A 27,639-nucleotide genomic window follows, 5' to 3' on the forward strand; every position below is an offset into this window, starting at 1 on the left:
ATACTTTGAGCCCGAAATGAAAGAAAACCCAGAATTTTATCTAGATTTGGATTTTCAAATTGATGATTATGAATTAAGATGAAGAGAATGATGATGAAGTTTCTAGCTCTAGAAAAACAAAGTGACGTGGATAGAGGTATACATTAGGGGAATTACGCCGGTGATTATGAGTCGGACAATTCAACTTGCATATGCCGATTCGCTACCAACACATGCAGCTGATAGCTGCTCCGCGGGTCAAATCCATGAAAATGAATTCCATCACGACCACATCCAGACAGAGTCTCTTTCTTCTATCAACAACATAATGAGAATGAAAATAATGATATAACTGTACTTACAAACAAGTGAATATATCCGAACCTAGGCTGAAGGTAAATCAACTCAAGGAATAACAGCAGACGATATGCACCGACGATGAATTTCACGTGGCTGGGAGATTGTCACTCGTTCTGTTAGATAAAATTTCTATCTAATTATTTTGACTAAATTACGAAACTCGGAGAATTAGTATTCTACATAAAAATTAAGTAACACCTGGTACTATTTTTTGAATTACGATAAAACCTTTTTGAAGCAAAGAAAATGAGGTAAATTAAAATTAGATATAAAAGATCATCCGCCTAGCTCGCATTCGATTGTAAACAATCAGCAAGGCGAGCACATAGAGTTGGATAAAGCTACGCTCCAACTCTATGGGCGAGCAAGCCACTGAACTGAAAATACGTATTTTCAGTTCAGTGGAGCAAGCTGGCCATGTGCTTTTGATTGTTTGTTTACAATCGCATGCGGCTAAGTGGATGATCCTTTATATCTTATTTTAATTTACCTCAATTTCTTTGCTTCAAAAATATTTTATCGTAATTCAAAAAATAGTACCAGGTGTTACTTAATTTTTATGTAGAATACTAATTCTCCGAATTTCGTAATTTAGTCAAAATAATGAGATATAAATTTTATCTAACAGAACGAGTGAACATCTATTCCAGCCACGTGAAATTCATCGTCGGTGCATATCGTCTGCTTCTATTCCTTGAGTTGATTTACCTTCAGCCTAGGTTCGGATATATTCACTTATTTGTAAGTACAGTTATTTTATTATTTTCCTTCTCATTATGTTGTTGATAGAGGAAAGAGACTCTGTCTGGATGTGGTCATGCTGCATGGAATTCATTTTCATGGATTTGACCCGCGGTCCCGCGGTGCAGCTAGCATGCAGCTGCATACGTACGTTGGTAGCGAATCGGCTTGCAAGTTGAATTGTCTTACTCATCATCACCGGCGTAATTCCCTTAATTTACCACCATCCACGTCACTTTGTTTTTCTAGAATTAGAAACTTTATCATCATTCTCTTCATCTTCATAATCATCAATTTGAAAATCCAAATCTAGATAAATTTCTGGGTTTTCTTTCATTTCATGATCGAAGTATTGGGAGTATTCAGTGTCAGTGTGGAGAAAACGTACCCTCGCAACAGGTTTTGCATGCAAGTGGAGCTTGACGTGGGAGAGCCAATCACGCCTCTCGTACAGACAGTGACGTCATCAAATTCGAGTCAATTCAGAGACCGATGCGAGGCATATTTCGGAGAGGCATTTTAGCGCTTTTTAATCGGCGATTTCCACCTTATGTATTATTTTCGTTATTTTTTAATGACCTAATGGTAATCCACACATCATTACCTTTCCACTGATATATAATAAGGCCATATTCATAATCAATATATTTCTCCTTTAAGACATGAGGGGTTCGGGCTTTTGCTCACGCTGGCCCTATTCTCTGGAATGATCTTCCCCTGACAATCCGTGAATGCACGTCCATTGACACATACCTTAAGACTCGTCTATTCAATGCCTCTTACTCTTAATTGTTCCTGAATCTATTACCATTGTATTTGTACTTTTTCTCTTTCGTTCTTTCTCTCTTCTTTCACTGCGCCTTGGGCACTCTGCCGAGTGGATTTGGCGCATTACAAATCACATATATTATTATTATTAGAAATCTGATGTTTATTCTTCCCCTAATGATCTTAGATAGACTACACAAATAAATTAGCAATGGAAATTGATAACTTTGCCGAGTCTCGGTTTTCATAAAATTTTGAATCTGTATTATTTGCAGAATGATCTGATGATTGTAGCGTTAAGACTCTACTATAATTTAATGATGATAATCAGGGATATGTGAAGGGAGATAATTTATGACAAAACTAATGACGTGATGCTCTCTATGTTTATTCTTAATACTCTCAGAAATTGTTTTAATCAACCCAAAAGTTGGTTAAAGTATCAAACGATCAACTGTTTTTTTCAATAATTCCAATTCATTATGGGATGCGATTTTGTTTTAACCAACCGTTGGTAGGTTCAATGAGAGGTTGGACAAAACATTTCTGACTGTACTTTTAAATTTGTCCCTCTCCCTCCCTCCCCTCAGTCACTCTCACTCTCTCCCTCCCTTCACATACACACACACCCACACGCATTCTTTCTCCTCTCTCTTCTTCTCGCCCTCTCCCTCCACACACACACACACACTTTCTGTATCCCCTCTCCCTCTCCCTATCCAGGTCCTGCTCTCTCTCTCTCTCATTTCACTTGCTATCTCACTCACACATCCCACACACCCACATAACACTCACTTTCAATATTTTCTCAAGTCCTTTTTTTTATCTGTCCTTTCCCCCTTTCCTGTATGAATAAAAGTGGAAACAGGAAAATCGAGCTAAGTAAATTCCACAGCGGAAATAGGGATAGTTGTATTGTAAAGGAAAATGTGGTATTCTGATAGCCAAGGTTAAAGGTCAAGTCCACTTCAGAAAATTGCTGATATGAATAAATAGAGAAAAATCCAACGAGCATAACCCTGAAAATTCCATCAAAATCGGATGTAAAATAAGAAAGTTATGACATTTAGAACTGTCACAAAACAAGGATATGCACTACTCAGTGACATGCAAATGAGACAGACAATGATGCCCCTCATTCACAATTTATTTTGTCTTTTATTGTTTGAATTCAACATATTTAAATTTTTACAGATTTGACAATAAGGACCAACTTTACTGAACCGTAAAATGGTAATTCCACGTGTTCAGGGAGGAATAAAACTTTGTTTCACAGGACAAAGAGGAGAAAATTAAAATGCTTATTTCATATAATAAACTACAAAAGAAATAGGGAGTGAATTATGTCATCAGTCCCCTCATTTGCATACCGACCAGGATGTGCATATAACTGTTTTGTGAAACTAGGTGACACTTTAAAATGTCGTAAATTTCTTATTTTATATCCAATTTCGATGAAATTTTCAGTGTCACACTTGTTGGATATTTCTGTTTACTCAAATTAACTTTTGGTGGGGTGGACTTTTCCTACAACTTAGACTACACATTATGAATTGCCAGTTGTCAACTCATTCGCCAAGTCATTCTGATTCTGCGTCAAGAAGTGTCGTGAAATGAGAAGCAAAGGAAAATATAATTAGTTTCAATGTACTTCTACTTGGTACATTACATTAACCATGAATATAGAAGAATTATTATAACACCAAGCTTTCCATAGAAGCGTGGTTTATTATATTCTAGCTTAGATTATCACCCTTTCTGTTTAATCGAGAGCAATCATGATAATACAGCTGTTTTGAAAGATGTTAAAGTCTGATATTCCACTCATACAACGAATGATTGGTGCGATGACAGTAAAAAAAATACCTTAAAGACTCACATTAAACATTTTATTGCCTCCAGATACGAAAATAAACATAGCAAATAGTACAAAGTAATAGAAAAATCTACATAATCATACAACTTCACCTTAAAATAGTTATTTACTTTGCAATATATATAGTACGCTAGTATGACAACTGAAATCTAACCTTTATTAAAGCAATAAGAAAATATTCTGCTAGAGAAAGTAGAAATATTCTGCTAGAGAAGTAGAGTGCAACTTTTCTTTAAAAAATTCCCATGCAGAAAGAGAGTATCAAATATACTACTTATACATTTATTACATGACTAATTTATAGAAAATAGTTTAAATACATTTTGTTCTCTATTCAAGAAGAGCAAGACTATGAAAAATACAAAAAAATAACAAACATCTGCACAAATACACACCCACATACACCGACACACACACTCAAATATACAAAGTACACTTTTTTTATATCACTTAGTGAAATCATACAGATAAAAATTAGTAAAGAACATAGAGTAATATATCACACAGCATCACACACACACACACACACTCTCTCTCAATACCCTCACACACACCCCACACGCATAAAGTACAAATTATGGCTTAATAAAAGTAAACTGATGACCTTGGTCGTCTTACGATTATTATCGAAATGTGATTTTAAGCCCTATTATATGTACATATTTTGTGCATTCATGTTTTAAACCTTCATTCATGTTATTTACTTTGTGCACAGTGACATTTGGCATGAGTTTTAATAATATTGCGTTTCAATCCAACTCTGGAATACCAAACAATAATAATAAGTGCGTATAAAACTGTGTTTAAGGTTTAGGAGTTGCGTTAAAAATGCGAATTTTTGTAAAAAAGACCAGTTTCTTCAGTGTGATTAAACAACTGTACTGAATTATACTGATTGCGTGTGAGCATGTATTCCATTATAGTATATGTTTTCGACTATATTTCATGATATCAAAGTTATCAATAAAAATTGTCGCATTAATAAAACTGCTATCACAACAATGGAAATGTCTCCTAATAAGGATGGCAAGATGTGCAAAACGATTCAATATCATAATCAGTGCTGAGTGAGCCGATGTTCTGAAATTTCAATTCTAACAAAATATTTTCGTATATATTTGACGAATATAAAGGATTGACTTCGAAAAATCAAAAATAAATCACCTGCATTTGACTCTAATAACGCATGGTATGGTATGTAATGGCAACCCTGTAAAAAGCACTGTGTGTCCATTTAACATGAGCCCGGAATCTGTCAACACATAAGTGTTGGAAAAATATCCGTTTAAAATCAATCTGGTGTCGTTTGAATGAAAGCTTGCTGGTGTTGTTTAAAGAAAGACGTTATTAGCCTATATGGAGTTAGCCCCAGACCAATATGGTGTTGTTTAGAGACCTTTATGGTGCTAATAGATATAGACTCCGGGTTGGTGTTGGACTGACTTTAGTTATTGCAATGAAAGGTCTGCTAGGACTGAAGCTGAAACAAAACAATGGCTTAAGAGGATTAAAAAATATTACGCTCTGAAACTGTCTCAGCAGAATAATTTGTTTACATTTTTGTGATTTATGGATAATAAAAAGGACATATATAGCCATATTCGTCACGTTAAGGCACATGACAACGAAAGAGATAAAAAAAAAAAAGTGTATTAAATCTTTGTGCATTCTGCATAAAACGATCTAGCTTACATGTACATGTAGGCCTATACCATTTTCACTACAAGTCTAGGGTATATAACAAATGAGTAACCAAACTCGAGAAGGAAAATGTTTTTAAATTTAAATATACATGTATATATAAGTTGTCTCTATTGCAGGTAAGACACCTGTATAGTTTTTCAATGTGGTCATTTTGACTAGTGTATATACAGAGCCTACTTTTAAAGTAACACATGTGTTAACGATATTGCAGCTAATAAAGAGCTCGAATCCACTTTGTGGAATCCTTGATGAGCTTTGCACACATTCGGAAACACATTTCAGCATGTGGAAATAGCATTCAGATAGTTCTTAAGTATCAAACTTTAAGATTGACACTTTTCAAACAGTTCTTGCCGAGTAAAACACATTTAACATTCAGACACATATACAATGCACTTTACAAAGTTTTATCACTATTCAATAATATGGTAAAAAAAAACAAATCAGTGTGTGTGTAACTGAACATCAAATGTGTCTGATACACCCGGCTAGAACTGTTTGAATACTTTAAAAATCAACCGAATCTTACTAAGTTTATCAAACACATTTGGTCACAACCATAATTTTTTTCTTCAAAGTTTTATTACCGCTGAATATATTTTATAAAACTAAGAACACTTTAAATATGATAACTTATGAATTATGATCATTCGAAACTGTGTCTTAAGTCATGTCCATTACGTGGACTTGTCTGTAAAGTGTACTCACCACTTTAAAAGGAATATTCATGTAATTGCATTCGTTAAACTTTTTACAAGATTAGGTAAAGGAGGAAGAGGACAGCAATGTTGAATAAAGACAAGGAGACGGTGGTGGCGCTGTCTGTTATGTGAATTTTCCAACCCAAGAAACGATGAGTGTAGCACTGCAAATATAGGAAGAAATTTTGTAAAATGAAATCATTTAAATCTGGATCTTTATTGATTGAAAATGTTATTTTTCTAAAAATGATATCTAAAGATAAAGGGTTTATTTTGCTTTTCCATTATAAGTCTAAATATCAAAGGCTCGAAGGGGCTCACAAATCACATATATCCGGTTCAGTAGCAAAGCAGGAAAAATAACAGCTCAATACTTAAACAAGATTTGGAGGAAGCGTTACAGACAATAATTGGACTATCAAATTTTACTCACAATTCAAAGTGAATAAAATAAAAAACGTTAGAGTTCTACTGACAGATCGTTTAATTGAAGGTTGGCGATTGATTGATAAATTGACCGACTTATGTAAATTGTATAACTGATTTTTCTTTTCATCGACTGGTCGATTGACAAATTGATTCACGTAATGATTGATTAAGTGATTATCTGATCATTTTATTGAATGTTTGATAGAATTATTGATTAAATGACATGACAGTCTGATTGGTAAATGTATTGAGAAAATGATTGACCGATAAATTGATTAATTAATGATTTTGATTGAGTGATCAATTGATGGATTTAATTATAGATTAAATACATATATCAATTCCTGATTGATTAATTGACTGATCGGAATAGTGATTCACTGACCCATTCATGCCCTAACTGATTGATATATATAATAGATAAACAGATTGATTCGAGATTAATTTTCAAATCGAATTACTGATTTATTGATCCATCCATTCACTAATTGATTGATTGATTGACCGACTGACAGATTCGCTGATCGGTTCAATCATTGACTGATTGTTGATTCAAAGACAAACTATCTTTCTTTATTATGTATTCATCGTGTTCTGTTAATGATATATTGATCGATAAATTGACCGACAAATTATGAAATGAATCGATCGATCGACCAACTGGAATTTTTTTTAAAATCAAGTCCTTATTCAATATTTCCTAGAAGCCATATATAACATGTAAAATGATACATAAATTGCCATAATACATACAAAAATGTAAAATTCAAGGAAGTTGGACGTTTGGAGAAAAATTCAAATAAAACTTGGCTTACATGATAGTACAGGAGATCGGGAGCATCAATAGGAACAGTCCACTCGAGTACACCAGGATCACCAGACAAACAATTTTTTTCTAAGGTTGCCTTAAACTCGTCAAACGTGTTATACGAATCAGGGTTCGTATCGCTCATGTACTGACAAAGAGGACCCTCTGTCAAAGAAAGATAAAAAGAAAGAAAGAAAGTGGATTTACAGATACATCATGGTGATACATAGGAGTGACTCTTCCAAATATCGATAATCACTGCCTTAAACTATACAATGCGTCCCAGAAAAAAAAGAAAACCGGGATTCCCATATCTTTCTCCTTCAAACGCAAATGAATTATGATATTTTATTTTCATCATCATAATATTCAGTTATTCCTCTATAGTCTGATACCTAATATGAGGCAAGCACAGCACACATTATTAAGAAAGACGAATTTTAAATTCAAATGTCAAAATCAGGTTACGCAAAAAAATTGGACGAGATTGGTTAATGATACGACGATCGTGCTTATTCGCTGATTTGCATTTATTTTTTATTTTTTGTAAGTTTCTCTCACTGATCTCTGAAATGAGAGTGGATTCGGATTCATTTGTGAGTACCTGCACAAATCGTTTCTGATTTGCCTCAGTATTCATTTTTTTTTTAAATCTACCACGCGTGATAGGTTTGCTAAGCCTTTGGTTTCAAATGAAAGGCGAGAGTCCACTCTTACCATAAGTGTCAAATTTGTAGTAAAAACATATTCAATAATTGTGAAATATACAGTTGTATCTCTGAAACGGGTTTCCTTTTTTGTGGGACGCATTGTAGAAAAAAAAATGCAATTGGTGGACATTCATCCAGTGGAGTTTCATTTGGCCCTTATACATTTTGATAATCTGATGTTCTTCTAACAACTTCCTCTTACTGCTCTGTCCTTTTTTATGAAAATGGACTGCTTACAAAATAATAAAGGCTGATTTTCGAATCTATCTTTATTGTTCATGAAGCGGTTTTAAGGGGGAGTGTTTTAAGCAAGTTGGCTCAGATCAGGTATACTCCATCGAGAGGCATATTAGGATTTATATTCTTGTAAAATGATTAGGTTGGTATTATAAAAACCATTTAACTTTTATATCGAGAGTCAAGTAAATTACGTGATAGATCCCCTCGGTGTGTATAAAGTTAGTTTGAACTGTTTAAATATATTTCATGATTCTTTCATGTTTTTAGCGTGTCTGTCTATCGTTGCCAAATAAAAAAAAGCATCACTCAAATACACATATGACATAGGTGATTGTAGAATATTCTGTCTTTGAATTTTAGTTCTACTTTTTAGGCAAACACTAAACAACATTCAAACGGAAGAAATTATTGAACTCACCAACGGGGCCTGCATAGATCTTGATACCCTGGAAGGATGAGGATCAAAAAAATGATTAGCACTTTGATAAAACATTGACAACTACTAAAAAACATCTTTCATTTTTAACAGGCAGATGAGATAAATGATGTTTAGGTGGAATATTTGAACCCTTTTTTTGCATTCAAATCGAAAAAAGGGGCAGATTGCATATGTTTTGCTGGGACCGTCTTACTTGTCGCTAATCTATCATGATGCGCCAAATGAGACAGCTGTTTAACAAATTACAAACCAATTTTGTTCATCCATTGAAATGAACGAAAACCGTCATTATGAATAAAATTTTATGTCATTATCATTTAGAAGTGAGCCTAATACTCTTGATATTTGATAATTATAAACATTTACAATAATGTATCACATTAAATCGACGACACGAGAGATGTTTCTTTTAAAGACCCTTTCATGCAATTGGTCCCAGGTATTAGATAGTCATATATTATGGTCATTATGTCTGGAGCATCTACCAGGTGCGGGCGACAAATAAGCAATACCACCATCCCTCTCCCACTGGAGGGAGTTAGAAGTAAAGAGAGCAAAAACCTTTTAAACCTCTGTTCCTGACGTTATATAACATTTGGGTATGCTACTGACTGGCAGATTTCTCTCGTCTCAAATAGGAAAGTGCTCATATTTATACATACATATATATATATATATATATATATATATATGTATATATATACATATATATGTGTGTGGGGGTGTAGGTAGAGCGTGTAGAAAATATAACGGACCTTGCAATTTCCGCTACCTCAGGTTTCACGCTTAGTTGTGATCGTCAGGCGGTCTGATGTCCAAGGTACGTTTCATGTAAATTCATTTATATATAAATATACCCATATATACTTCTTATCTATTCTAATATTCCTGAATCAAGAATATTGTCTTACCTCTCTGTCTGCTTCAGAGAGTTGTCCGTAACCACCGTTGATGTCATCAGTAATATAGAAAGGATGATAATTGCCGCTGAAATTCGCATTATCTCCACCGAATACACGGAATGTGTAGGTGACGTTGCGTTTGAGGGTTAACTCGGGGATAAGAATACCATTGATAAACCATGCGATTCCCCATCCAACACGACCTTGTCATAAAGAAACGCGGGTATGATTATACTTCTGAAAATAGTTCAGTAAAATCTTTTCCAAATTATTCCAGACTAATTCTGAACTAGCCATGTCTGGTCTAATATCCAAAGCTTCAAAGATTCTTTTGAGTTGTCTATTACCGTTTATATTACGTCTTTCTATTTTTAGAAGAGATGGAAGTATGGCCAGCGCAATGTACGCGCTAATTGCAAAACAAATAATATGACGAATCTATCAAGAGGAAATATTTTATGTACATAAACAAATAAAACTACATTCTCAAGAATTGTTGTTATTTTTTAATTCTGTACTACTCCCCCCCCCCCCCCCCCCCCCCGCCGCCCGCCCTGCACCAAAAGGAATTTTACGTCATGATTCCAACAGTGTAGTTGGTACATCGTTGCCTCAACGTCAGTCGTGATTAGATCATCGAATTCTTACTTGGAATCCGATGATCCAGTGACGCCATTCGCAATGTTATTTCATTTGCAATAAAAAGTTTGACAAATCCAAGTCCTTTTGAAGCGCATAGGGACGTTATGACATACTAGTAATGTGATATGCGCTATACAAGAACCGCGTTTATTATCATTATTAAATTTGTCACATGCCACACCTTGGGCGAGTGACGTCAAATTTCAGAGGATCTACGAAGACAAAATTAAAATGATATGAAAAGAGAATTGGGGAAAAGGGGGTTTGACAATGCATGAATTTCTTTTGGAAGGTTAGATGGATATGTGTCAATCTATCTGAGAGATTCTCACCAACCTGTCGTTGCCTCCAGTGACTTTTATTTTAAGTGATCAAAATAAAATGATTGAAAAAGAATATGAGCTTCATGCCGGAAGATAAGTGAGGGTTGGACCATATAAGACACCAATTATTTCATTTACAATGCAAATGAATCCGCCCCTATGTTACGTCCCCTATCAAAAATCCTGGATCCACCCTGGGATCTACCCTTGCTTACCAGTGATGGCCTGGTACCCTTTGCGTCCACCAGAGAGTCCCATTTCCACGGTAAAGGTTGCTTCCTCAAGGCGTGTGATACCAGGTATTTCCCAGCCATCTGCTACGGGTGGTGCAATACCCCCTTGTCCTAGGGGTGAGCAAGCGCTGCTATTGCGTCCAAAATCAATCTGCAAATTGGAATTACCTACACAAAACAGTGAATAAATCGTTCATAATTAAGAATGCTTTGTAAATTTAAATCTGGGAAAATAAAATTTCGCTATGTGATTGCTATTTTCTGCAATCAATAATTCTTTATAGAATAACTTCATGTTTAATAGGCCTATAATTAAATGAGTTGCAAGTTTTATTGGAAAATCATATTTCAGCACCCATCACAGAATATCAAGTATATTTGGATAACAAATACGCAATAGGCCTACTTGTTTCGAATTTAAAACAAACGATAATTGATGTAAATTGCTATTGGATCCACAGTCACTTTGTCTACATACTGCCCGTTTGGTCTAACTCTGATTCATGGACATCATTTTGTTCTAATTATATGGCTTTAAAAATTAGGCTCATTTCCCCTTTGTCTGTCTCGATATCAAATTATTTCGATCTGATAATATATCATGAGCATATCGCAGCCATACGGTAAGCTGTTTTACATTTTAATATCACAAATTTGAAATAGCGTGATATCAAGAAATGAATAGGTGAACGGCCTGCTACACGTACGGCAATACCATCCTATACGGTTGTGATTATGTTAATGCATTTAAGTGTCATCGATCTCGCTAAGTATTCTGAGTACAATAATCATTATGATCATTTTAAATTGGAATTTGAATTATCAATACATTTTGTGACACGTTAGAGGGCTTCTTTAATATCACCACTTGAAAAATGAAATGAATTCGATGCCATACGTTTATATATGAAAGAAAATGGTGAACCGGCTAAGTGGTAATGAAACTAATTGGTAATTAGACGAACTAGATATAGTTATTACGTCTCAGTCAGTCGGCAAGCCCTGAAAAAGGAGTTTCTTTTATCCAAGTGATATTCATGACTAGAGGGTTTTTGCATTGTTAATGAGCTTGATGCGGACCAAAAACACCTCTTTTTATTCGGCCATTGCTGCTTTAAATATTGACCGAATTTCATGTTTTTGGTATCTTTGTAAAGAAGAATCATTCTTTCAGGTCATGTGTTTGGATTTTTAAAAGGATTTTGTAATATAGGAGGAACTTCTGATCTAAAACATGAAACAAAATAATTTTTTTCATGCAACAAAACTTGTTGTTTTCACACTTAATTTCTGTTTGAGCACAAATGATTTTTAGACTATGATAAAGCTGAAGATCTAAGCTTCAATATGATATAATTTTTATAAGAAGATGTATTTTAGATGGGTCAGCAGCCAGCTTTTCATAGGCCAAGTACATTAAGCAGCTCAAAAACAAGAATACTGCGCTCTGATTGGTCATAGAGACCACACACCCACGCAAATTCCAATGTTCCCCACACTGGGCCCGTGCAAGGTCACACTCACCATGTGGTAATCTCTTCACATTACCCGCGCCTGTTGTTTTGAAAACATTATTCAGCCAATCAGAACTCTGGATTTTATGTTACTCAGAAATTTCAGAAATCTTGTCTTGCATCTTGATGGAAAAAGCTGGCTGCTGACCCATCTAACAGATGCCACATATCAAGAGTGAAATTGTAAGAAAGTATAGAGTTTGAGCTTTCTGATGATATAAATAATGTTTGTGCCTAAAACACAAAATGTTGCACAATTCGCAAGTAAAAATAGAAGAAGAAAATTCTGTTTGATGCATCTTTTCAGGTAAAAAATTCACTTATTTATCAAAATAATTTATTCAAAAGAAATAACCAATATAAAAGAGTAACATTTACTCTTTTCCATGGTATAAAAATAATCAATATTACTCAAGGAAAAAGTGGTTAAATTCTTTGAGAAAGAAAGTCTCACAATTCACAAGATTTTGCAGGGACATGAATTCAGCCATGAGAGGACTTGGATAAATCTTGCTCATTTGCTCATTAACACAGTGGCTTGCAGACTGACTGGTCTCATCAAACTATAGGAGAAATTCTTTACTATCTCTTGCATTGTTCAGACCCTCACCCCCATGTAGATTCAGTCCCTCTAAATGTCACCAACCATAACTGTTACGGAAAAAACCCATTGTTCCCCCTTACGCCGATTCCCCCTATGACACCTTTTTATTTTAGGCAGAAAGTCATAATGGACGAGGTTTAATATCGATTCCCTTACAAACTTACTTTTTGACCATCCTATGTTGTGGAAAGCAACACGACCATCAGCGTTAATAGGTCCTCGCGCCCAGATGACGTAGACAGGGCCATTGGTAGTGTAAGCCTGGTCATAAGTAGCATCTTAAGCAGGGAAAATAATTCAAGGATATGAATAAACAATCATAATGATAAAAAGAGTTTTAAAAAAAAGCGAAATGTTTTCATTAACAAGTGGAGCGCCTCTGCGCTTCTGGCAGTCTCACCTGCATCGCGCAATTAAATATAGCGGCAGTGCTGACTTTGAAAACTACTATAAAATAATTATTCACAAAAAACACCATTCATATAATAATACAATACTACATTCATTGACAATAAATGACATTTGACCTTGATCATGCGACCTAAGACTTGCCAGTGATACTTGATTACCCCTATATCCACATTTCATAACTGTATCTATAAACTTTGAAAGTTATGACATCAATCTAATAATTACCTCCAAAATGGCCAAAGTTCAATGACCTTAAATGACCTTTGACTTCGGTCATGTGACCTGAAACTCGCACATAATATTCAGTGATACTTGATTACTCTTGTGTTAAAAGTTTCATTAATCAGCTCTATAAATTTTCAAAGTTATGGTGGTAATTCAACAGATACCCCCCAACATGGCCAAAGTTCATTGAACTTTGACCTTGGTCATGTGACCTGAATTTCGCACAGGATGTTCAGTGATTCTTGAATACTCTTATGTCCATCGGTTTTCTATCGGTTTTTTGTAGGTTACGCCTACGTACATGGAAAATTTGAAATGATTAGTTATTGTCTTGCTAAAATGTATTATACTAATTGTTCTTATGTTGAATCTATTTATATATATAATTCATTTTGTATCTCATATAGGATATTCATATCTTTATGTAGTGTCAATCATAATTGACAGTATTTTGACTTTTATGTTCTCCGTGTCACTCTCCTCTTCTTCACCACTTTGTTTTTCTCTCTACCTCACTCAATTTTCTCTTTCTATTTAGAGGACATACCCCCTCTCTCCCTCTCTTTCTTTCCTATACTCTCATTTCTCTCTCCCTCTCTTCTTCTTCTCTCTCCCTCTTCCCCTTTGCTTATTTCTCTCTTTCTCAAACTTCTATTTATGAGATACATCTTTTAATTGGATCTAAGTTTTGATATAGAATACTGTCTTTACGTTTTTATTCATTTGCTTTGTTATATCTGTATATTGTACTTTATGAATTTTTGTAAATTGGCCCTTTCAGCTTGTGCTGCTGGTCAATTTTTATGAGCATATATACCAATAAATAAACAAAAAAATAACAAGTTTCATGAATCAGATCCATAAGCTTTCAAAGTAATGATGGTAATTCAACAGATACCCCCAACTTGGCTAAAGTTCATTGACCCTAAATGACCTTTGACCTTGCCTTTGACCTTGGTCATGTGACTTGAAACTCAGATAAGATGTTCAGTAATACTTGATTAACCTTATGTCTAAGTTTCATGAACTAGGTTCATATATTTTCTAAGTTATGATGACATTTCAAAAACTTAACCTTATAGGTTCAGATTTTTATGTTGATTCCCCCAACATGGTCTAAGTTCATTGACCCTAAATGACCTTTGACCTTGGACATGTGACCTGAATCTCAGGCAGGATGTTTAGTAATACTTGATCAACTATATGGCCAAGTTTCATGAACTAGGTCCATATGCTGTCATTTCCAAAACTTAATCTTCGGTTAAGATTTGGTGTTGACGCCGCCGCCGCCGTCGGAAAAGCGGCGCCTATATAGTCTCACACTGCTTCGCAGGTAAGAGAAAGATGCATGGTATTAAAACTCAGCCCCAATAATTCACATGAATCCCGTTTAGTAAAGCCGTTGTAAAGTTTCGAAAGACTACGTACGATTTGATCGTTCGTGGGTGTTCAATCAGATTCTTTATGTATAATACGATCTTGTCAAATTAAGAAAATTATTTATGACAAGCAATTCAATGCAAACTATGATAGTTGTATATATGATATTCTGTCCTACTTTGAAATTTCTTATTCTAATCAAAACCACGTTCGAGATGTCCGCAAATTCGGGGATCTCGTAGACATGATTATGTTAGTTACACTATCCCAATTAATTGACTGCAATCAACAATTTTTTTTCTTATTGGCTGCTTGTATCTAGGACAGTTTCGTATTCCGACATCCTCACCTGTTGCAGCCAGAGGCCGACGGTAGGTAATATGTGTAACGCCGTTCTCTACATACGATTCCACTACTACAGAGTCGTTGCTTCCTTGTTCTGATGATATTGTATCTGGACAGGCTCCGTCACCATTTTGAGGGGTACACTGTAAAAAAAAGTGAAAATTCGTTTTCGTCAATCACCCTATCTGGTGGGTGTTTCAAAACGTTGTTTGTAAGTTACGAACAACTTTACGAACGACTGGTGACCCTTTATTGGGAACTAAATCAAGACCAACCCAAGACAAAATTCCAAATGAATAATGAAAATCTGGTGTGTATCATATACCGTAACAGAAGGATACTAGTCGTTCGGAAGTTATGAAAAGCTTTATGAAATACTCACCTGCAAGGAATTATGAATGTCACTCCATGGGCCTGTTGCTCTTGCCATTTTTTTCGCCAGAGGTTTTACCGTGTTATATTGTCAATGGTATAATTTTGTTCCCCTAGGTTTTTGTTTATTTGTCAGAGTTCTTTTTATGGCAAAAGTTTTTATGCAACAGGCCCCATGACAAAATGAAAACCAATACATAATATGGCGGATATAACACATTTCAGCTCCATTTACATTGTGTTGCTGTTTTTCTATTCTGGGTCATCAATGAATTTTAAAATGGACTTATCATCAATTATTATTATTACATTATAATACATGGATGTAGGCCTACATTATAAACCAATAACATTGTGCAAACCCTTCAATCTTAGAAAGTCGTCTGAATATTATGCAGCCTGGACTCACTGCCAATAACTTTTGTGAAGAATTTGCCTCTCATTTATAAATGAAACTGCAAATTGCAGTGCATGTGCTAGTCTTGTGTGAAGACCACCTTGTTGATAGTTTCAATCACGGACACGGACTGTGTCTGCTGACTAAACATAGCGCGAGCTTCTCATGTGAATTACGATCGATTTTTCAAATTGTTAAATATCGCAAATAATATTGTCGAGAATGTTGTACCTGGGCCTGGCTTTTCAGATAGTAGTCGACGGCCCGTGGAGTCTGGTTATCCATGAAAGTCACGACAACATCACCGCCGATCATTTGCGTTCCCGTTGTCGATCCACTGAGACCGAATGCGGCGTAGTCGGTACCATTGAGACTGCTCAGTCTGATGATGATATCGCTCCCGTCGATTTTCCAACTCACTTGAAACTTTTCATCGACCAGCGTTTCGCAGTTCGGAAATGTCTGAGATGAAACGAGAAATTATGACACCCTGGTAAACACATGGGCCCGTATTCTGAAGTCGAGTTTAAGTTAAACTCAGGTTTAAAGTTGTGGTTTAAGTATGGATGGCCAATTGTTACATAAATCACTAACAGTAGAGATATCATATTTCAGCTCATTTGGCTCTTAAATCATTCATAATTATCTAGGAAGTATAAAGAGATGATTGTTTTCACCATCGATGAATCAGGAAAGAGCAGAGTAAACATAGGAAACGTTCAACTTGATAAAAATTTTGATACTTTTGGCTTCCCATACTTAAACCACAATTTTAAACCTGAGTTTAAGTTAAACCCGACTTCAGAATACGGGCCATCAAATCCCCATGATGAGAGTATGTGGGTGCGCATCTGTGTGTGTGTGTGTGTGTGTTTGTGCATGGGTGTGTGCGTGTATCTGTGTACTCATCATTATCATTATAGAGACGTCAGTTTATCAAAGTGATACACGCTATTATAAACAGTGTTGTATTAAATGTATTATTATTTTCATTGCCACTATTCTCATCATCCAAATCATCATCATCATCATCAACCTAACCACCACCATTAACACCATTGTCATAGTTACCAGTCTCCTTGGTCCGCTGGTCCCACTGTGAAAAGGTAGTGGAGGCAGGTCATGGTTGTTCGGTATGCTGATATCAACGTGTCCGAAATCTTGGGAGAAAGCTATGCACCACAAACCAAAATGCCCAATATCGGACACCGTTAACTCATCAGGGAGAGTTAGAACGATCGTTTCCCCACTGTATCTCCTAATAACACCGGTTCTGTGAATATTTCAAGAATGTTTATAATATCAACAGCATATCCCATCACCAGCCTTAATAAATGAATGTGTACAATTTATGTGTCAATTTGATGCAATGAGACATTGTATTTCCGAGCATGAATATCAACAGTTTATTTGATTTAATTATTGAAAATAAAGCAACAATATGCAATGCTGACATGAAAATACTACTATGTTCTAAAAACAATCATTCAAGATAAAGAAATTGGGCCAGAATAGAGGGATTTACGGAATAAAATCGGATTAAAGTGATTTTGATTTTAACTCTCAAAATATAGAACACTTTAAACAAAATATTATCATTGTGCATGCGAAATTGTTTTGATTATGCTATTTGGGGTCCAAGAGAAGCGTTTCATTAACGACAAATTTCTTACGTTAACTATCTGATAAAAAATATTGTCGGATAAAATGTCTGACAAGTTCTTTCATGAAAAGCTTCCCAGAATAAAGAGTTACTCAAATACAATCAAAATGCGGTTAACTCAGCTAATGAACATTAACGTTGGCTCGTATGTGAACAAACCCAGGGCTTTATTATAAAAGTTGTTTAGGGTTATTGTGCATCTCCAAATTAAAATAAATTCAATTCTTAAACAGCACAATGTACACCATGGCAGAGACCCGGGGCAGAGATAGCCTTGTTTCCTAAATAGAAAAATCTAAGACCGCGTTTTCACCAGCAAAACTAGCTCTAACTCGTAAAAAAAAATGGAATCAACTAACCCTCCGTTTTCGTCTGGTATTGAACGGTCATTGGCTCCATTGGAAGGAGTCCCTCCGGGTCCTACCCAAAAATAAGCCCCTAAGTGCGGTAATAAAGAACGAAAATACATAAAATGTATGAAAAATCAAAACGGAGTTAGCAATTTGTGGAAGTTGAAAATTAAATATGTAGAGCTTAATATCCAGAGATGAGATTTTGAATTCTTACGTGCTGTGCGTACGCCACTGGAACATCTTAATCCATATGCTCGTATCCAATATGAAGGGGGTGCATTAGCTCAACTGAGTGGATTGGATTTATCTGGGAGATGGAGTTCGACATCTTTTTTTTTCGCTTTAACCAATTTAAAGTAATTTGAAACTCTGCTTAGTGTTTTTATCGTGTCACTATGGTGAGTTTTCACTATAATTATTGTTGTTAAAAATTAAGGCGGAGTATATACCGTGAAGGAAAGAAGAAGATTATGTTCATCATATCGTTAATCCCTGATAGTGTATTTTTATTGAGTTGAAGAGAGTATTCAAATCATTTAACTTGTATTAAGTAGAAAAAATGGTTGAACTGCAGATCGGTTCGAGGGATTATGAGAAAAGTCGAAACACGAGCCTCTAGTAAGTAACTATACACCGTAAAAAAGTGTCACATGATTTTTTTTTCATAACGGGATGTAGTTGGTGCACAGGTAGGCTTTAGACAGCCGTCAGCCATCTATTTCGAGGCGTTTTTTAACATTTTGTTTAAATTTCTCCTCGTAATTGGTGAGTGGAGCCAACGGAGTTCAGCGGAACAACCAATATAATAGAGACCGAAGCTTTTGGTCTACAAATGGCCGGTGTTATTGAATGTTAATTCTGGAAACACAAATCTTCACAATTACAAAAGCCAAATTATTCTAGCAAAATCATTGTCTCTACAATACATCAAAAGAATAAGGAGCGTTTTTATGAATTCAGTGGGGGCTGCGATTATGAAATATCGCCGTTTTCGACTTGCAGTAACTCGGGAGATTGCGTAATGGTTGAGAGAGATACACAAATAAAATTCGTCCAGAAATTGAACGATTAAACCCCTTGCCACAGAAAATAGCTTCTCAAAAACTTACGAGGTCCTAGGCCATCATAAAACAAATTCGTAACTCGGATCTGCTTTGAATTTAAGATGGTCACGTCTGATGCTTCGGTTTTATGAACAAGGGGTGAAAAACCTAGTGGACCAAGGCTTAAAGGAGAGGGGGCTACGAAGTTTCCCGGAATAATCACTTGTCCAAAATTTGCCTGTAGAAGAGAACACGTCATAAAATTAGGCATCCAATTAGAAATACTCACGGCGCACAAAAATATATATTTATAAGGAAAATCAATACAAGTGTAATAATGCAAAAACTTTTTTTCTTTCATAGAAAGATTTTATTCACTTTACAGAAAAATCATGAAGCGAACATGTTTACAACAACTGTATACATGCGTACTATTATCTAATGATAAAACAAAATTATGATGTTTTTGACTGAGATCTTTCTGAAATTAAATTGGCATGAGAATCAGTACTAAAAATGTTCAATAATTTTTCTAATATGAGATTGAGGGCTTGGGGTATCTTTTCTCCTTGAAAATCACTTCGATTGATCAAGTTCGTCAAATCGGTGGTCGATTTAACGGCCATGAAACTATGTGACTCAAGGTAGATACAAGCAACTGATTGGGTAAGGATAATGCTGATTATCAATTTACTAACAGAGGAAAAAGCGACGTCTCTCATGTCTCGTAGTATTAACCACTCCCTTATAGAAATCAATCCAGAGAATAGTATAGACTTTCCATATTATTAGCTCGCCAATTGGGGGCAGTGGGTCTCATAAACCCAAACATCATTTGGGTCACAGGGATATTTTCCGGTTATCATTTCCTTTCTCATCTACCTATTCGATGTTTCCTGTAGTTGATTAAAAGGGAAATTGTGCCTAACGTTTGCTGAAATTCTAGCAAAGAATGACAGAAAATCGATTTTCTTTTTATTTAATGATATCACTTACGAGCACTGTGGTATAAATTGCACAAAACAACTTTTTCTCAGAAAAAAATATCATTGATTTTATTTCTCCTTACAATATAATCAACCACACTATTATACATTCTAATAATAAAAATATTTCAAATTCAGTCATCATGAATGAGTAGGAAACTTGGAATCCTCTAAGATTACATTACATGCAGGAGCTGCTATTAACGAGGCGTCACAAAATTAGACTTTAAAATTATTATCATCAATTTTCCATGGATTTTTTAGAGCTTCATTAACACTTTTTTCTCATTTTTAACTACGATCATCTTTGATGTCAGGGTGGACTACCCCATTTAAAGGCGTAAGAATAAATAAGTCTTGATACCGTGAAACTTCGGCACCAAACCGATATCCAAGCAAGTGAAGATACAGTTCTTCCAGCAGGAAGGCTGACTGAAATATCAACGTTATCATACTGTTCAAGCTTTAAAAGGCTGTATATGAGAGGGAGGGGGAAAGAGCGGGGATAGAAGAGAGAGAGGGAGAAAATGAAAGGTGAAAATGAGGGAGGGGTGAAAGAAAATGATTACATGATTAGATGGATTATAATCTAATCATTTCATCATTCATGAATGGAGTTAATCATTAAATCTACCAAGTTATTTCAAAGGCTTATGTATAAGTAATGTTTGAAATAATTATGTCAACGGTTTTAAGTTATTTCCAGAACTAAAACGGGACTGACGCATTCCAGGAAAGCACAATACAATTTAGTTACTATTATAATGAAAATAATATGCTAATTTCATTGGTTCAAAGTGCATCATTGTGATATAATACATTCCCTATAAATTGCTAATGGGAGTTCACGTCTGTACAAGGAAAAGCTCCTTGGTCTGACTTAACGAGAAGGGAATTGCACGTCGGAACCATAAAGATGGTTGGAACCGGGAGATCAGAACCACGTGTCGTAATACTTGATGCGATAATTTCTCTTGCAGCTCCAAAAAGCTAATCTGGAATGAACTTTGCAATATGTCGTGAAAGATTGGTGTCATGGTGATGAGCCAAAAATTTGAGGGGCCAGATAATGGATCGTGCTCTGAAAAAATGAGTAAGCGGAGCAAGTGAGCAATTTATTCACCTTTTTAATACAAGAAAAAATATGTGGGATAAATTTTGACACAATATTAAGAAAATAATGTAATATATCACTCTTTCTCTCTCCTTTTCTTTCTTATTATAAAGTGTGACCTACATGTACCACCCCCAAACCACCAATAAATCGCCAGGTAAGGTTCTCCGTAAATAGCCAAAATAGTAATTTAGTATATAAAAAAAATAGCTCATCTGAAAGAACAATTCTTCTTCTTCTTCTTCATACTATGAACATTTGAAGTCGTGAAGTTGAATAAAAGAAAAACTACAATAGTTTCTTGGACACTAATTTTTCGGACTGAATGGGAGTTTCACTGAGATTACAAATATGCACATCTCATGCTTGAGTGAACCCCAACTTCAAACCTTGTTTACTCCTTATTTTTGAAGGTCTTGCTGAATTTCCTCTGCATCCAATCAAGTACTAGAGTAATGGTTATTGTTGGTCAATTTTAACATATTATATATCATTTTAAAGCTTAGGAAGTGAATTTTAAGCTCAATGAAAATCTCACTATTCATTTTGGTCGACGTTGGTTTTGGGATGGCAGGTTACATATTTATTCTTTCCTTCCTTGGTCGTATTTTTGGCGGGGTGGGACATGGCCCCTAAGCCCCCATATTTATGCTAGTGCCTGGAACCTATGGTTGGAAGCTGATTTACTTACGAAAACAGTTTTTAACACATCAACCATGAATACTATTGCAGAGAAACATAATCGTTTGTGCGCATTTGCTTTCTTTTTCTTTCCGGGGAACGACGTGATCAATATCATGATTGCAAAAACATGACTTAATGACGAACAACAATGGCCTACATGATAGGAAGTTCAATATTTTCAGTGCATATTTATTTAAATGCATTTATTATATATGCATGCCATGTATCTATACTTGGAGGAAAATATGTGAAAGTCATATATTCAAAATCTGTAAAGATTACCTTCCTGTTTCGTCCGGTATGATAAAACCATCAGAAGACGGTGTCCCAGATACTCCAGCCCAAAGGAAAGCATCTGGAACAGGAGAGAAAACTAGTGAGTTGACGAGAATTTGTTTAAGAAAATAATTATCGTTCGTAACGTCATTTTATCCTCCCCCGAAAAAAATTATTCCAGTTACTACACAGTGAAATACAGTGTGATAACAATATTTTTTAAACTGTGTTCACATCGTTGTCATTCCATTATGACAAACTGGAACATGTTTTCACACTGTGGTACCGTGTGTGTGTGTGTCATCACACTGTGCTGAACAAGATCACATACAGTATAGTGTGTATTGTTGGGTATTAATTTTTAATATATTAATAAGGTCCCCTCTTGGCCATTTAAAAAAGCCTCATATTCCAAAGCTTCAAGGGGCTCCGCGGCTCCGCCCATTCGAGCCCACCAGGGGCCCCTCAGCAATATTTCGCTCGTTAGCGCTAGTGGAGCAGTACAGATTCTCAACAAGAAATGTGGAGCTTCAACAAAAGTAATAGGGTATAGAATTTAAACACAGTCATTAGATGAGTGTGTGGAATTTAGAGCGAATTGTCGCCAGGGCAAATGTCATGGAACCGAACTGATTCGTACCTGGAGCAGTGCCATCATAATTAAAGCCGATGATCCTGATTTGAGTCGAAGTTTCAGCGTAGACTGTCCCGGCAATGCGATGGGATGAGAGATCACTGAGTGATCCAATGAGCTTGCCATGGTACTGGGCCTGACATAGCGACACGACTAGTATCGAGGAGATAACAAAACAAGGAATATGATATATACAAATTCAGTGATAAAAGATATTTAGATCAGGGAAGTAATAGAACAGATTTTTAGAAAAGAAATAAGGTCACGTAAACAAACCTAGCGCGTTAAAGCTAGGGTTACACCGGAACGAAATCAGCTGCGACTTTATCTCAATACACATCATTCTGGTGATTTCGGCTACTGGCGGATCCGGGGGGGGGGGGGCACAGCTGGCCCGTACCCCCCCCCCCCCCCCCTTTGAGAGGCACAATCAACATCTTTTTTTCTTTTTTTGCTTGCCAAATTTTTTCTTGGACGAAATTCTCCTTAATTTTTGGTTGAAACCCCTTTTTTTGCTTCTCGAATTTTCCTCCGGGAAAATGTGCCCCCTTTCCAAAAATCCTGTATTCTGTCCTCCCTCCGCGAATTCGATAAAACTCAGGAGATGCGGGAAGATTCGCAAAGGAATTTGGCTCGTTTTGGAATTTTCAAAACCAGCCGAAGACCCCCCAAAATACTCTCGAATGTGACCACAACAAATTTCACTCGGGCCACATTTTGGATGTATTCGGATGATATTCGGTTGGATTAGGTGAGGCATTTGGAGTATTCTGACCATATTTCGGGTCAATATTCGGGATGTCAGTCGGCTGTAATCGGAGCAATCGGATCACATTCGGCTCGATGGTACCTTAATATGGCTCGATTCTCGCCACTATTCGGATGGCATTCGGCTTTATTCGGGATGGCAAAAACTGATTCTATTCAATTAGTCAATTCTTGTCTGAATCGGGACCTATTCTGGACCAATTCGTCTCTATTCGATCGGGTAGCTCCCCGAATCAGAGACGAATAGGTTCCGAAACCATCGAATCCATCTGCATCAGGTCATATTCGGGCAGAATCGGTCCGAATTTATTGGGGAGAATTCGGTTTTCTTGTAACCCGAGCTTTAGCGAAAGCCGGCAAAGAAATTCATGCGTAGTTTGATATCAATTACACATATATTCGAATGAACAAATGACTTGTATCTACATTTGACGAGGAAATTTGTTTTAGGAAGTGCCAAGTACAAATCAGGCAAAGTAATATACTGCAATGATATATTGTCATGTATATGAATAAGTTTTCTCATCTAGACGTCATGCAACTCTAACATAAGCAACCAAATACAATTATATATATAACGAGACGCCGTCCATTAACTATTAGCATTTATTGACCCAAACAGAATAGTCATTCAAGGTTATATGCACCACTGTTGCGTAGTAACAGATATGGTTGCTAAGCAACCTACACGGTTCTGCCCTATGATTCAGCTTAGTCGAAAATTATGTATCCACTCTCAATTTAATTGATTGAACACAAAATCTACCGCGACTGTCAGCAACGACAGTCGATACCATTATTAGTGATCACTCACATAATTATATCGTGATGTTGTACACGCTATATAAGCTTAGAAACAATAAATGCTAAAATATAATTATACCATCGAAATATGAATGATTAAGTAAAAATATGGTGGCATAATTGTGTTCATAAGAACAGAGATAAAAACATATACGTTTTGTGGACGCTTTGTTGTGGTTTGCCATTGATAATTTTGAAGAAAAAAAACCTATATGTATACTGGATTCATTGCAAATAATAATAATAATCCCACGTATGTCTTAAGCTGAATAAATATATTGTGGGACATCTGGGCCCGGTGGGCTGCATGTCTGGGCCCCAAATTGGTATTGGAATTTTTGTGACCCCCAAAGTATGCAGATTCCATTGCAAAAAGAATGATCCAAATTATGCGGAAACATCCGAATAAACCCATTTATTGGCCCTTTGTTGTGAGTAATATCAATACTCCATCGAAAAGGGATTTGCAAATATATGTATAATAACTCATGTAGGCTTATGACATAATTGGCAATGTTCTTATTCAAGGAATTGAAGAGGGTGGTCTCAAAATGGTAGACAATGGTAGACAAAATCGGCAATTTCTGGATTTTAAGAATGAAAAGTGGAAGCAACCAAGCTTGGTTTAATATTTTTTAATTTCATACACGAAAAGCTTGCGGTAGATTTCTCCTGAACTGTAATTTTGAAACCAATGCATTCACCAGCTACATTCTTTTTATACTTTTGTATTGGAAGATTGGCAATTCATCCGTTCCTCAACAGAAGATGAATATCTCATTAATCAGATTATTTGGAACAAATTCTGAGATTCAACTCAATAAAAGAATGATTTTTTCTCAACACCTATTTGATAAGGGATTATAACCAGGCATATCACATCATGTTATCATGCAATGGCTCACTAAAATGTTATGACTTGCTTAAAGACCAATTTGAAATAAACGGAAATGATTTTTTTTTTAATTATAAAACGGAATGTACTTTGCTATATGATACAAGAAAAGGAATCAAAATGTTATTCATTTTCATGCAGATGAAATTAATTTTCTAAAAGATGATAGTAATGCACAATACTTTCAGAGAAGTCAGGTCTGTACATAGCAAACATTTATATGATTATTTGGTAAAAAGAAGAGAGAACAATCTCTTAGTTCTTTTCGATTAAAGGGTAAACACAGTTTAAGCGAATCTGAATGATATAAAGTTAGAAAAATAATGATAAATACATCCATCGATACAAAAACTTGAGAATTTCCGTTTAAAGTCATAAATAACATTTTGTTTTTCAATTATGTAAGTGTTTATAATGAAAATAAAAGATTTACCAGAATGCTCTTTGGGATGTAAAGATTATGAAACGTTAGAACATGCACTATGGTATTGTAGCTACGTACAAACATTTTGGAATGAATATAAAGTTTATTTTTAAATGTTTGATATTTCTACTCTGAACAAACAGACTGTAATTGTAGGATTTTTAGAAAAACAACAAGATATAAAAATAAAGAATCATATCTTACTTATTGCAAAAAGATGTATTAACACGAGTGTAGATAGTAATAATCATCTAAGCATGGACTGTTTTAATAAAAGAACGTTATTTTCTTCGTATACAGAAGAAGTGCACATTGCTAAAAGGAAAGGAAAATTGTATCTCCACTAAAGAAAATTTACTTCTAGTCATTGCAAAAAACGATTGGATTTAGTTATGTCTATACTCTAATTTTCTAAACCTATCTTTTCTTTTATATCATACAACATTTCTGAACTTATTTTGTTTTATATTTTACTATGAACAAACACAACATTTAGGAATGTATCCGGATCGATTTATATTTGATTGTCTATCGAAAGTATCAATAAAATAGGATTGAAGCATATGATTTCATTCATTGCAGTCATACCTTACTTTGGTGCACATCAAAAGTTACATTATTGTAAAAAAATATACCTACTCATTTTCCAAGCGTGAAGACATACCACATAATTATAGTACCAAATCATACTCTTTCCAGATATATGATTATGCGTTCATGGCGTATTTTCTCCTAAAATTGGGGATTATTCATTTTTTTACTCACATGGTAGACTTCCGGGTAGACTGCAGCTTTGTGTATTTGTAATCCGTCAAAACTCACAACAATAATTCCCAGGACAAGTAACATGATAAATAAAAAATCGTGTACTCAATTTGGGGATTGCAGATGTGATACATATATATATATGTTGTCAATTTATTCAAATGTAAAGTTATCATGATAATTTTTAAACTAAAATGAAATACGTACCCTTATAAAACAAAGACAAAATGACGAAGAATCTACGAGACGTTATTATGGCCACCATTTTATTCTCTCCTCTTGCTCTGTTGATGATAACGTAACTGCAATACTGTTATACGTACGTCTAGCGCTTTCGATCAATTGAAAAGGAAACAGTGAGGTCATTTCTTTGATCTGAATATACCGAGTAAACTGCGTCCGAGCGTGCTAACAAGTTCGGATCGGTATATAGATCAGGATGTTTCAGCATTTCGTGTATGCAGATTTGTGAAGCTATTGTTCGCGCGCGTGTCTATATACCATCCACTTGAGAGCCCCCCCCCCCCCGGTCCCCCGATCCGATGAAACAAAAGAAAGACGTAAGTTTTTTGGGGCAGGTAATTTGATCACATAACCATCAACTACATGGATCAGATCGAACAATGGAAATAAGATTAGTCACGTTTATTGGCTATCCAGGGGCGGATCCAGGATTTTCAAAAAGGGGGACACATTTTCCCGAGGGAAAATTTGACAAGCAAAACAACAACAAAAAAAACAAAAAAAAGAAAGGGGGGGAAAAGGGGTTTTAACCAAAATTAAAGACGTTTCGTCCACGATGAAGTTTGACAAGCAAAAAAAAAAAAAGGTCTTCACTTTTAATAGGGGGGCACACTTCTGTTTTGAAGACATTATTACATTACAAATTTTAATTGTGCCTCTCAAAGGGGGAGGGGCACGGGCCGGCTTGCCCCCCCCCCCCGCCTCCGCCAGTGAGGCTATCCATTACTAATGAGTCGATTACTGTAGTGTATATCAATATTGCGTAATAGAAGATCGGCGATCCGAGCGAGACGCCATGCACGATCAACTATCAACATACGTGGCGGATTCTTTGAATAGCCTTTGACATCATGTTTCAGGCATTTACATTTTATTAGTTCTTT

At 35.6% G+C, this 27,639-nt stretch overlaps 2 protein-coding genes across 2 annotated transcripts in view; one reads left to right on the plus strand and one right to left on the minus strand.

Moving 5' to 3' along the window:
* Positions 1 to 965: 965 nt before the first annotated feature.
* The window catches only part of LOC129264614 (axin interactor, dorsalization-associated protein-like), a 55,035-nt gene continuing 28,361 nt past the window's right edge, over positions 966 to 27,639 (plus strand). Inside the window, exon 1 of the mRNA XM_064102405.1 lies at positions 966 to 1,080. The gene's annotated coding sequence lies outside the window, so the exon portion shown is untranslated. The remainder of the gene's footprint in view (positions 1,081 to 27,639) is intronic.
* Positions 3,712 to 27,125, minus strand: LOC129264620 (protein Skeletor, isoforms B/C-like). Its single transcript, XM_054902528.2, has 15 exons — positions 26,720 to 27,125; positions 22,863 to 23,009; positions 22,229 to 22,301; positions 20,513 to 20,621; positions 19,229 to 19,400; positions 18,126 to 18,204; positions 17,175 to 17,376; positions 16,335 to 16,565; positions 15,339 to 15,477; positions 13,138 to 13,251; positions 10,838 to 11,023; positions 9,667 to 9,860; positions 8,735 to 8,762; positions 7,374 to 7,531; positions 3,712 to 6,293 (listed from the first exon to the last, which is right to left on the minus strand). Exons 1-15 carry the CDS (start codon positions 26,775 to 26,777, stop codon positions 6,180 to 6,182), a joined length of 2,004 nt encoding a protein of 667 aa, XP_054758503.2. The 5' UTR covers positions 26,778 to 27,125; the 3' UTR covers positions 3,712 to 6,179.

The sequence above is a fragment of the Lytechinus pictus genome, chromosome 7 (assembly GCF_037042905.1).
Source record: "Lytechinus pictus isolate F3 Inbred chromosome 7, Lp3.0, whole genome shotgun sequence".
In the NCBI taxonomy this organism is placed as follows: Eukaryota; Metazoa; Echinodermata; class Echinoidea; order Temnopleuroida; family Toxopneustidae; genus Lytechinus; species Lytechinus pictus.